This window comes from Myzus persicae, unplaced genomic scaffold (genome assembly GCF_001856785.1).
Source record: "Myzus persicae strain clone G006 unplaced genomic scaffold, MPER_G0061.0, whole genome shotgun sequence".
NCBI classification, from domain to species: Eukaryota; Metazoa; Arthropoda; class Insecta; order Hemiptera; family Aphididae; genus Myzus; species Myzus persicae.
In genome coordinates this window covers 51,994-65,766 of record NW_019103508.1, presented here as the reverse complement: position 1 = coordinate 65,766, position 13,773 = coordinate 51,994, and the positions used below count along the sequence as shown (strand labels likewise).

General features: G+C 32.1%; 1 protein-coding gene across 3 annotated transcripts in view; it reads left to right on the top strand.

Annotated features, from left to right (window-relative positions):
• LOC111034634 (Krueppel-like factor 6) overlaps window positions 1-9,330 on the top strand; it is a 215,946-nt gene extending 206,616 nt beyond the window's left edge. For all 3 annotated transcript variants that reach the window (XM_022315933.1, XM_022315934.1, XM_022315935.1), the window contains exon 4: window positions 9,087-9,330. In XM_022315933.1, coding sequence (XP_022171625.1) covers window positions 9,087-9,265 — 179 coding nt within the window. In that variant the 3' untranslated portion in view covers window positions 9,266-9,330. The remainder of the gene's footprint in view (window positions 1-9,086) is intronic.
• Window positions 9,331-13,773: the final 4,443 nt, after the last annotated feature.

Genomic DNA, 13,773 nt, shown 5'->3' with positions numbered 1-13,773 from the left:
AAAATATAGGCAACTGATAAAATAACTATTTTTTTCCCGCAAATGAAGGATATTTTTTATCGACGTAATACATTTGCTCATCGTCATAATCTAATTTTGTATTGTACACTGATCACAAAGGTTTTTAGAATTATTATTTGGGATTTTTTTTATGCTGTACCTACCTATTTTATGTCATACGCGTTGCCTGACTAAGGTACCCGTGTTCATTGTACATGAGTACGTCCCTGGATTATTAATTGTTTATTCTTACCACTCGTCAGTTTGACCGAGCTATATGTTTGGAGTTCTACAAATAAAAGCCGAATCACGTAAATGAATATAATTGTCCACGTCTGTTCGGAGTGAATTAGTTCGGTAATCGTGCTCCACTCGGATTGTACTTATTTTCACTCGCGTACTCTTGGGCGAACGAAATCAACATTTCCGACCAGGTTATTATACTACGGTATGTGTAGGTAGGGTAGTGATCGCCGCAGAACTGTTTCCGTACGGACTTTCGTTGTAGGACGTTAACCCAGATAACAAGGCGCGTACAACGTCACGTCTCCGTCGTTGGGGTGTACATAATATAATATAATAATAATAGATTATTTTATGGCAGTCGGCTTCTCGTGAGTGTGTTAAAATAATATTATCTACATCATAAAACTCGCATTATGTGGACAAGTTTCTGACTAGCGAGCTTGCGCACACCGACGCACTTGCACTATATGTGTGTATGGAGGGGGGAGATGGTTGTCGGGTTGACTCTAAAACGGTTTTAATTAGCGTAAACCTGGCGAACGCCAGCTCTCTCTTTCTTCTGCCCATGATATGGGTGATTGGGGGGGGGGGGGATAGAAGTGGTCGTAGTGGATGTAGTGGTAGCGTATATAAACGGCGAAATTAAAACGCGGGTCTACCACCGCTTCCGCAGTATCAGGCACTCTCACACGTACGCGTCTCGTCTCCTTCGTGTCGCCTTTATACGCTACGCGATGATATTATTATAATATGGTAATAATAATTATTTAATATAGACCCAACGTCTGCGGTCCCTCCCTGTAAACGATCGCGTCCTGTCGTCTCGCCTACACACTCCTCGAAATTACACGCACACACACTCTGCGGGGTTTTCCGCCTTTATAATATTATATTATAATATAGTGCACAAAGCGGCGTCCTTTTTACCATCGCCGGGCTTTTATAGGCCGTCGCCGCCGGTAATTACAAATCCCTTTTTCGCACCACGACTGTCCCGTTGCATTGCTCGACGAAACGGTAATTAATGGGCGACGACGAAATTCGAAGCGGTAATGGATGGTGTACGGGAAAGGGGGGAGGGGGGGGTGGAGATGTCGTCGAGTGGTGTGAAAAAATCTTCAGAGCTCGTTTTCCGTGGTCGGTGATTGATGGGCCATCGCGACGTCACTACAGCAGCTCATGTTGTTACCATATAGAATATAATATATAATAATAAATATGCATGCGTTTACGGTGCGCACATATATTATTATCAGTTATATTAATATAGTTTAATGTGTACGTATATTATGATGTGTGACAACTCGACAAAAACATCAAATTCTGTGTAGTAATTTTACTCGGATATTGTCCGAGTCACCTGCAGCTGCTACAGCTGTAATATTTTGTCACATATAGATACTATACGTATTCCGTCCGTTCCGCGTCCAACTCGAAATAATAATATTATGACTTTTGGTCGGAAAAAGCTTGTCACGGGAGCCGGGGAGGAGTTGTTGCAAGCAGGCAGGATTGGGGATTCAGTGAATCGGCTTAACGCCGTCTAAATATAATTTATGTTAATATAACAACACTCGTACTACATGGGGTTTTCGTTTAAAGAGCTTTAAACTAAATTAATAGGATTCCGGAGACGGGTGTATAATATTTCGCAACGCCATAATAATATGCGCGCATATATTAATACCTATACCCTCGTCGCGAGTCTCTCGTCTTCCAGGGAGTTTTTTGTTTTTCCGAAAAACCGCGTGTACCTATAATATAGAATTCGCGTAACGTCCGCGCCCCGAACGTGTATCATCATCGAGATTATTATTATTATTATTATTATTATTGTACTATCGTTTTCTGTAACTATACCGCCCACGCACCCGTCGATCCTATATTATAACGAACGGGCGTGAGTGGATTTAACGCCCGATGACAAATTGCCGAAATTCCCCATATATTATGTGCCGCCGCCGCCGTTGCCGGTTCGAGGGTGCCTTAAGTCCGCCCTGTGATGTTCAAAAACAGATCACGTTTCGCCGTAGACCGTCGACGGGCGCGCTTTCTTGCATTCCAAATGATGGCGCTCATCTCTGCTCTCGCCCGCGTCGAATACGCACTCTGCAGTTATATAATGGTGTATATATAAAGTAAACGGGAGGGACGAGGTGTCGGGGTAAGACGATTGGGAGGGTAAAACACTCGCGAGGGTGCGTTTTTTTTTCGGTCCGTCTCGAAAATTTACTCCCAGAGTGTCGGCGGCCGTATATAATAATACGTGGTACATGACGATGTATATTACACACTGTTTTATAGTCGTACGGGCATATCATTTGATTGGCTCGCATCAAGTCTGATACCTCAGATCACTGTTTTGTGCCACGTCAGTGTTACCTCAATACCATTCTGCAGTGTTGTCGTGTCGAATTGTACACCACAATACCTACATATTATATTATATTATATCCACGCCTAGAGAAGCGTCGTTCGCATGCTAAATTATTCATTTCTATTATTGCATAATGTAATACATTAGAATATTAGTATGTAGATAGAGTTGTTCAAACGAGTTGGACAATGTGAAAGTTCAGATCTAATTAGAATAAAAAAAATAACCAACGTGTACAAAATATAAAAATAGTAATATCAAGCACGAAGGAGGTATTCTCTTACACATTAACAGAGATATTCATCGGTGACTTGGGACCGATATAGGCCTTAGATTAAAAGTTGAGTTTGACGAAAATTAAATAAAACATTTTAAAGATTCTATCATCGAAAATTGTCGGATTTTCAAATTTTCAAATTTGAATTTTGTCTTTAATTGTCTTTTGTCTATAATGTTATGACGAGAGCGGAGTGATTTTCTTTTAAACATCTAATATCTGTAAAATATGCCATAATTGATTTTCATAACTATACCCACATACTAAGATAGAGACGAAACTAACACTATGTGATTAACATCTACACGCTAGTGGGTCTCGTATAATTCAAGTCTGGTTATGAAAAAAAAGGAAAATAACACATTATTATGACACGGCGTCTCGTATAGGCATTTTCGATACAACGCTGTCTTCGGTACGTCGTTGGCGGCCCACGGGAGTAAAAAAAACCAATCCTGACGCATCATTATATCATCCGATGTGTCATAATAATATAACAACGTAAGCTATTATTGTTATTGTTTTATTTAATAATATATATTTTCGTTTTATGCGACTCCAAGACAACATTCTTACTCACACCGGAGGAGTCGCACGTGCGTCGCGTATGGATTTCGAAAGCAGTTCGGCGGGTGCCACGGCGTATATCGTATAATGATATACAAAACATAACATAATATTGTATCGATTTTCAGGTGAGTGTTCGACTCGAATTACTGTTGGCGGCGGGTGACCGAGTACAATTCTCTCGAGGATTTTCGGGGGTCGGGCTTGTTATTCGGTCGCCGAAAAGGCCGCGTGCATGTAATACTTACGTGTGGACTTACGACCTTTTTTTTCTTTTTCCTTGATCTCGGTCACTGGGGACGTCGATGTGGAGGCGAGGTGGAACAGTGCACTATGCGTAAAATAACAATAATAACACAATGTACCTACACATAATAATACATACTACCTATACCTAAAAGACATGTATACTCTCGTGATATTGTTTTTATCGCATGATTATTGTTTCCGTGAATATTATATTATTGCTTTAAATATTATTAATTAATTAAATCAGAATTGATAGTAACACGTCGTTTGGTTTAGTACAACGGCCGTTGACGCATATAAGTCAAGATATCATAGATGAACCTACTCTGTTTTCCTAAAAAAACATATCGTTAAGGGATTTCGAACTTTAATTCATACTATCATATAGTGTATTATCCAAAAATCACACCGAATCTCTAAACATTAATAAAAATAAACCAACAGTCAGTGTAACTATTTCCGAGAATTTCATTTTTTCATGCGAAAGCGATTTTGGGGGAATGGTGGTCACGGCACGTTTCATTGTATGATTTTCATGATTTTTTCCTACTGCGTTTTTAAAACTGCCAGGAAAATCAAAAAAATTACCCCTCTAAACTAAAGTGCCATTATTGTGTTCAATTTCAAGGGGTTCATAAAACTTTTGAAGTACTTTTACTGACCCCGGAAAAAAAATGTTTTAGTAGAAAAAACACATTGCACGCATAAACCAATATAGCTCCCTCGGTCTGCTAAAAATCTAAACAATTTAAAATGCATAAACAGATAAATTATGTTTAAATAATTTATAAACGTAACAAACATATATTATGAATTATTTGTGTCACTAAAAAAAATGTACAAAGTTGTAAATAGTTAATTTTTAAATGCGTGTGTTCGAGTGGTTTTTTTTTAAACGATATTTTTGTTTAAATGACCTAACAATACATCGTGTATTGAGTCATTGCAGAGGTTAATTTAATTAAAAGTTGCAATACGAATTCACTAGTTTACATAGCACGTCCAAGTGAGTTCGTACATTATGTGGTGATATCTACACGATCGTTTTTCGTTTAGCGTCGCTGAGTGTTCAATACAAGGTAGATGGGGTAAGAAGCGTAGAATGGTGATACTTTATTTAATAATTCAATGAGAATTATCGAAATTTGTTTGAAAACATAATTTTCCGACTGCGCTGCGTGAGCATCAGACTCCGCAGGAGACCGTTGGCATCTGTTGTCTAGCGTTATTCGGACAGTTTAAATCTAAAAAGTTATAATGGGAAAACTTTTCAACGCATATTTCAAACGTGTAAGGTCTGAATTTAATATAAAAATCCCGTGTAAACATTTTGAATATAAATTATTAGAGAATTTTTAGGTCATAACATTGGTTTTTCACTCAATGTATTTTTTTTTTTTTTAAACTCATATTATTAATTATAATTTTGGCTGTTGTAGCCAAGAAAGTGATATTATTTTAATTACGTAGTATTCATAACATAATAATCAAGTACTGTTTTAGTCGAAATTGTATAGAAACACGAATCGTTGCATTACGCTGCTTTCAGCATAATACATTGTTATAAATGTTCACCAAAATATAACTTTTTTTGAAAATGATTTTTCTTATAATAATTATTACTTTGTTTTTGTCATTACATTATCCTGTTAAGGAATTATAAAAAAAATGTTTCAATTTCGTTTATTAATTACCAGCAACAACCTTTTGAGCGTACCGAAATATAATGTGATAAATGGAACAACCGGGAAACTTGGGACATTTAAACGTGTTTAATATTATTGTCGTCGTTGTTGTTGATATTAAAACAAATTAAAACTTAAACTCGCACTCTGGACGAAATTCCCACAAGGATATAGCTGTGAACAACAAATGTAATAATAATAATAATAGTACGAAATAATATTCATTGTTTTTATTATTTCTATTATCATTATTATTATCATTGTTACAAAATTTAATTTGTATTATATATTACGGTCGTATTGCGTTAATTATTTAATAAGCATTGATAGTATGATATTATTATCATATACGCCTTAATATTAAAATATGTCACAAAAAAGGATTTGTAAATTATACGCGAGACCAAAACTGACTGCTTTGCCACTTAATTTAATCATTAATGAAGTCATGGGTAAAATGGAATTGCGCGGACGCTAAAGAAAATCTTAACCTTCGTATACAACTTGAGTACGTGCGGTTGGTGATATCGATCCAGATCAAATATGCATAGGCAAAGGTTTTTCAGTTACATTTAATAAATAATAGGTTAAGTTAAGGCCTTGTATATACGTATCCAAAACTATAGTTAAAATTTAAAAAATAATGAATAATATATAGTTTGCATAATCACGCAGCTCTGCGAGACAATGATTTTAAATAAATAAATATTATATTTTTGGAGTCAGTGGATGCAAAATAAAATATAAATAGATGAATGTTAGTTAACGAAACGGTTAGTTATTTCAACTTATTTGAGAAAAAACATTTTAAGATGCACAATGGCTATATTGTGTGACCTCGGTAGTGGTTAAAAAACAAATTCATTTTTTTTTTTTTTACCAAGTTAATAGTTAATAGTTTTTCCATATTAACATTCACAGTTAAATATTTTATTATTACTCACTATACTGCGATTCATTATACCCGCAAGAGTATAAATTATTTTCAACCAAGTCGGGTTTATTTTTTTTTTCATTGAGTCGTCCTAACTCTTTGCGTTTAGGTGTCGCGCGAATAACGTTACACACGACACGGCAGCGGCGGGAAACTCGACAAGAATATTAATATTATTATAAGCCGTCTCAGAAATAAAAAAAAATGCCACTCCAACCCTTTTGTGTATAATTAAAACGGTCGTTTGGGACGCGCACACTGCCGCCAGTGTAATGCATATAACATGCCTATATTATATACACCAAAATCGTCGGTTTTTTTTTCGGCGTTTATAATATTATTATCTCGCCAAACGAACGCGCGAACGAACCGCCATTACGGCGGTCTGCGATTCCGATCGATTTCGCCGGCTCCCTCATTATTATTATTGCTTTCCGGTCGTTATATATATATTTTTTGGCGCGGCCGTTGCTCGCGTGTGTGTCGTGTTTATACTGCTGAACCCGATTATTATTGCGATCCGTAAAATATTATTATATATTGTTTTCTTTCGGTCAGTTCTCGCCGTGTGGCGCTGGCACTTTCGCCGGCCATAATACACAACAACAACGATAATATCTAATACACAATACGTAATGTCCGAATATTATCACTGATCGACCGGCCGAGACCTCCGAGTGGGCTTCCACTCCACCAGTGAACATTATTATTAAATGTCGTACATCGAAGCAGCCGAGGCCGAGGCGTCCGGAGTGCTGAGCTGTTCGTTTTGTAATAACGATGTGACGATTTAGTCGCTCTCCAGGAAGAATATTTTCCTGCAGATGGGCCTAAGCTCGACTACTATTACTGCGTGTACGCGATTGGGATGATCGGATGACGATTAGTTGGGGGGACAGGAGGCTTCCGTTGCCTCGAATTGCTGATTTTGAAATACTGACAAATTATTATTTTTTTTTAGAAATATTTATTATACCGATTGTAATTCTTCACTGTAACTCCATTCACTTATTTCCTACAGTTGATATTAAACATTGTAATTTATAATATTATCGTTTTATCATACAATTAATATATGTCCTATCCATAGTTAAACATCAGAAATTTATCTGACCACCATTACAATTTATTATGATTGTTTAATTATAGAATTTTCTGAGTTTATTATTCAAGGAGAAAATGTAATTTTTTTAATATAACTGCCATTTTCTTTAAACATACATCTTACCAATAATAAGTTAATTTTATTTAAAATATATACTGTAAAGTTGATAATTTTTTTTCAGCATACCTAATTGGGTGGTTATTTTTTGTTGCAAAAAAACCAATATTTTATTAGTTTCTCACGTCAAAAACGCGCCACCGCGTGAGTAAAATAATAATAGCAGAGTGTAAGAATAACGTAAATACATAAAAAAAAAAACACAATCATTTTAAGCGTTTATTCCACGAATAGTGCTTGCGACTTGACAAAAAATATAATTTTCCTTTACGTATACCATTGGTAATATTATAATTATTGTTTTCGTATCGCAATAAAATACTATCGAATTGTCAAAATATAAAAAGTCGTAATCTTTATAAAATAGAATGGCTAATTTATTAGAAAATCTGGTGCTTATTGATACCTTCATTATGCAGCCTATAAAAAAAAAATAATGATTTTCTTGTCTTTATTCGTCAGTTCGGTAATACGACAGTCACTGATGGGCAGACAAACTCTATGAATGAAGTTCATGATGATCCCATGATCTGCATTGTTTGACTTTGCTCTTATTTATTTTTTAGAATAGATTAAACCTTACAATTGAAATGCATGATGATCAGCTTACCAGTTCAATTAATGATATTAAACTTTGCACACTTATAATCAATTATATTACTTTTAAATTACGGATACAATAATAATTAACTCCATAAATGCCTTATTGCCGACTAATCGTAATCATTTTTTGTCTAACTCTGTTTTTTATTAGTTTATTTTATTACGTTTATTATAGTTATTAGTAGAATACTCAATGTCTAAGAACATGCGTTTAAATGTGAAATAGTCAGAATGTATTTTATGGAACCCATTCTAACTCGGTCGTTTACACCATTTAAAACAATATACACTATACAGTCTTGCTTTTTATAATACCTTATCGTACAATTATATGGGATTAGTAGTTATCGGTGAATGAACTTGATTTGAAATTAGGTACTCTTAGCAATAAATAGTATAGTTAATGTTCATTGTAAAAACAAATAACTAAATAGTTATTATATAATTTACAAAAAATGTGTGTCATTGTATTATACTACACAATATTCTTAAGTTACAGCTTAATTAAATGACTCTTATGTGAACTCTACTACTGTCCTTATTATGTGCTTTAATAATCATATTATATTATAACAATTATATATTATGGACTGCACTAGCGACGAAAACCGTTTTCGATACATAATATAATAGTTTTTGATTTCCGTCGTTCATTGTTCGAACCGCATTGTCCAGTATAATTTAATTTTTTAAACGAGGACATACGTCATTATTATTATTATTATTATTGTTCGGATTATTATTATTACTACCCGGGTAAGCGCACCGCGTCTCGGAAACTTAAAGTGTTTAAAATAATAATAATTCTTCGTGTGAATGTACACAGTACAAATAATATTATGAAAATATATTACTGTTATTTTTATTATTATCGTTATAATTATTACTATTATTACTTTTATTTATTTCCGTTTCGTCCGTTGCAGGCGAAAAGCCGTACAAATGCGAGTGGATCGGCTGCGGCTGGAGCTTTGCCCGGTCGGACGAGCTGACCCGCCATTACCGCAAGCACACTGGCGCCAAACCATTCAAGTGTCGCCACTGCGAGCGATGTTTCTCCAGGTCCGACCATTTGGCGCTGCACAAGAAGCGGCACTTCACTTAAACGCAAGCACACGACGCACGAACACACACACCCACACACAACCAGAGAGAAACGCGCAAAAAAAACATACACACACACACATTACCGTTTTACCACCCTAACCACTACCTCCGCTACAACTACCCTCTGACGATATTATGTTAGAACTCGTTAAAATTAAATACCCCTCATATACCCACCCACACGTTCGTACACAAGCACAGACAGATGGACGCGCATAGATAAAGTTTCCGGAAAAACGGTGGTATTTATTTCATTATTATTGTAATTTATTATAATTAATATTATTATTATTATTCTTAAAGATTTATATATTTTACGTTTATACATAATATTTTGTTACCAGTCATACCCGTGCATTTGTGCATGTATATATATATATATATATATATAAATATTTATATATATATATATACGTACAATACTCGTGTATACATTTTATAATAATATGATGTATAAAATAATTATTTCAATACCAAAAGTATAATTAATGCATTAAAATAATTTTTAAATATATTATTATGAAAATTGATAAAAAAAAAAAAAAAATGATAACTATTAAGATATGAATTTTTTTTTTTTTAAATTAAAAATAACATCATAAACATACAATAATATAGTTATCGTCGGGGACGATCATATTAATTGTATTGTAATACAGTTATAGTAATAATATTTTAACGAGTTTTCAGTTTCTTATCAATATCATCATTATATTATTATTATTAATATTATTACATTAACTGTTACAGTAATATAACATAATATTAACGGCCATTATCGCGTATGATAAATGTGTAAAATCATTGTGTAAATATAATAATATGTATAATGACTCCAGAGCCTAATGATCAAAATCGTTAAAAATCTCAGGTGTTGCCATTCACTGGTCGCGCCTGCCAGGTAAATTGTTATAAAAAAGTGTAAATTGAGTCTATCTTGGTCACAACATTTTTAAAATGTCAAGTTAATATGAAATATAACTGACCACTCGTCGACGCGCACATATTTTTTTTGTTGCATACCAGGCCATGCATAGGAACTCAGAGGAACTATGTTATATGAATAATAATCGACGACTTGGATGGGGCGGATACGAAACTTAAACCTTAAAAGATTTTTTTTTATAATCGTAGGCCTACGGTCTTAGAAGAGTTTGTAATTTGTTCGGAAACAGAAAAAATAAATTTTTGTAAATAGCATAATATTATATAATTGCCTAAATGATAATTATTAAAATAATTATAGTAGTCTTTGTAAATAAAATTAAACAATTTATTATAAATAATTAGCATGAAAAAAATTATTATAAGTAAATTTATTACTATCGTTTTTAATATTATTATAATGATTATATTATATATTAGGCGAATGTATTTTGATCCAATGAGACATTTATAGAACTGATTTACTAGATCCGATAGTCAATTTTTTTCCTTGTATAGGTATTATAGTTATTATAGGACTATTTATATAATAATAATAATGTGTATATCGTTCATTCATTATAATAATAATAACGGTCGTGCTCTTGCCGCCCGGTGCGATGTTTCTTAGGTTTTTAGTCAATCCAAACAACACATAATAAATATTTTGAACTATTACATAATAATATTATTATTATCATTATTATATACTGTATCTACGCCATTTCAAACATCATTGTATTTCCATAACTTTGTGATTATCGTGTTTCATCGACCAATAATAATTCGTATATAATAATATTATATATTATTATGATGTGATTATTTTAATATTATTTCATTATATTCTTGTATATTCTATTATTCTATTACTATATTGACATTTTTCGTTTTAATTTAATTTGAAAAAAAAAACAAAAAAAAGCAAAAAAAAAAACTATCATTATTATATTTATTATTACATAAAAAAAAATTATACGATTGAAAACAACGTCAGGGAGACGATTTCATTATTTACTTCCGCCATCTTCCTCTTTACCAAAAAGTATAACCTGAATCAAAAATCTCCGCGCTGCTCTGATCGACTGTCCCTGCTCGCGCGCGGGCGAGCCACTGCCAGACGAAATAATACTATTAATAAGGATAAGACGAACAAAATTGCCTTCGCAGTTAATTTATGTCCAATCATTTATATAATAAAATCTCGATTTCCGAGTAATAATACTTAATAATATTTCATAACAACGACACATCAACGGTGACATATTAAAAACAGAAATAACAATAATAATATAGTAAACAATTTTTAAAAATTTAAGCATTTTAGATAATTATAATATAATAAACTGAATACGTGTTTCTTAGCGCAAAGAGAAAGAAACGGGGCCAGTAAATTAAAAAAAAAAATATATACAAAAACATTTTTTTTAAAAATGACGAAAAAAAATGTGGCGTTATTGTTTTCGTTTTTATTATTGGTTTAATTATTATTATTTGTTCTCGATATTATATTTTATAATTAAAACTTGTTTATTTATTTGATAGTTTGCAAATATTCTATTATAATAATTTATTGTTTCATTTTTTTTTTAAACTTAAATCTTTTGTTTATTTATTTATTTATTTATTGTATTTTGTTTTTGTTCGTACCACATACGTTTAATATAATATAATATTATTATTATTATTACTATTATCATTATAATACATCATGTGTTGGTATTTGCATAATATTATAATACTTGAAACTTATTATTGTTATATTTATAAATGAAAAAAAAATTATCTACCATTATATTATGATTATGATTATTATTTGTATGATTATTTTATTATTGTTTATCGCCTGTAGACAGACCGCACCTTACACCTTAGGGCCAGATATTTGTTGCGTATGATATTAAGTATGGAACCATTGTGTTTTTATTTTTTGTTTAATTATTTTTTTCGTTATGATTGTTGTTAGACTATTGTGTGTTTTACTGCTATATATTATTATTATTATTATCATCATTTTTATTATTAGGCTAATCCTTAGAAGTATAAGTACCATTTAGTTAATTATTGCAATTGTTTTGTTTCATTAAAAAAAAAAATTGTATAAGTCTTTCTTAATATTAATAATCGTCATTGATATTATCATAATATTATTGTATTACGTAGTAGTATAAAATATAAATACTTAAAATACTGTCCCCGAACCAAATTCTATCCTTTATATTTCGCCCGCATACTGTATTCAAAAACTCACTATGTCATCCGCAAATCCCTCCGGCAGCGATTTTTGGTGTACCTACCTAACAAATAAAATTCGTGTTTGAAAATCAAACCATGTCGAATAGTCATCGTCGCACAACTTTCTTATCTTTTCTTTTTATACAAATATTTCTATTGAATTTTCCTAGAAAAATTTCCATTGCATTTTTTATCGTATGATATCATAACATAAAATAATAATATTATTATAATATTATCATATCGTTCTCAAGTCAACGCGATGACTCGCGCCACGCCGTTCTTTTTACATTTCATTAAGATAATATTATAATACATCTCGTCTAGTAGACGGATTTTTTTGGGCACGCGATCTCATCGGGAGACTATGATTTTTTGACGATCCGAACGATAATGATAATAATAATACAACGTTGCGATGAAGAAAAACACGAAAAAACGTTAATTTTGTGATCGCCGGGTGAAAGATTCTGAACAGGTCTCTTGCAATAAGAGATGTTTCGATTTGTTTCGTTGATTTTTCACCTCCTCCTCCGTTTTGAACCCCATAATTCGTACAAAATATAAGAGTATTATTAGTATTTTAAGGGAAAAAAATGTTTTAACATACCTATATCGCATATTATATTTATATACTTTATATACACGTTACATTGTATATTATGCCTTATAACGCAAATATATATTTACATTATTATAATAACAATTATAATAATATTATTATTATTATGATATGGCGTGTACGATGTTTGGCGCATGCGTTGTATTATACATAATAATATTATATAACATCTATTTGTTATTCGTTCCGAAATAATATATAACGTCTGTCGTGTTATTATTACGATGACGATGTGTATATTATTATTATTATTATTATTGTTTTACATCTAAAATATTACAATATAAATTATTATATCTGTATACATATGTGTATTATAAATATTTATAAATACATAGCATAAAATTATTATTATTATTATTATTATTATTATTATTATTATTATTATAATTATTATTATCATTATACTCGTTTAATTATTTTTCCTGGCTTAAACTTTGTACATTTTAAGATTTTATTAATTTTATTGTGACGAGAAAATCGTGTTGGATTCGATCGTCGTCAAACTATACATATATATACAAATAAAAACAAAAAAAAAATATTGAACTTTAAAAAGTAATTCTTTTTTTATTTATTTTACAGCGTTTTCCTTTCCTTGACCTATCCTGTTGTTAATAATTTTCGCGTCAAGCGATAGCGCCACGCATATGCTTCGGTTTCAGATAACCTCTGTACTCCAGAAGATGTCAATGTGACAGAGACTTTATATTGAAAAAATTACT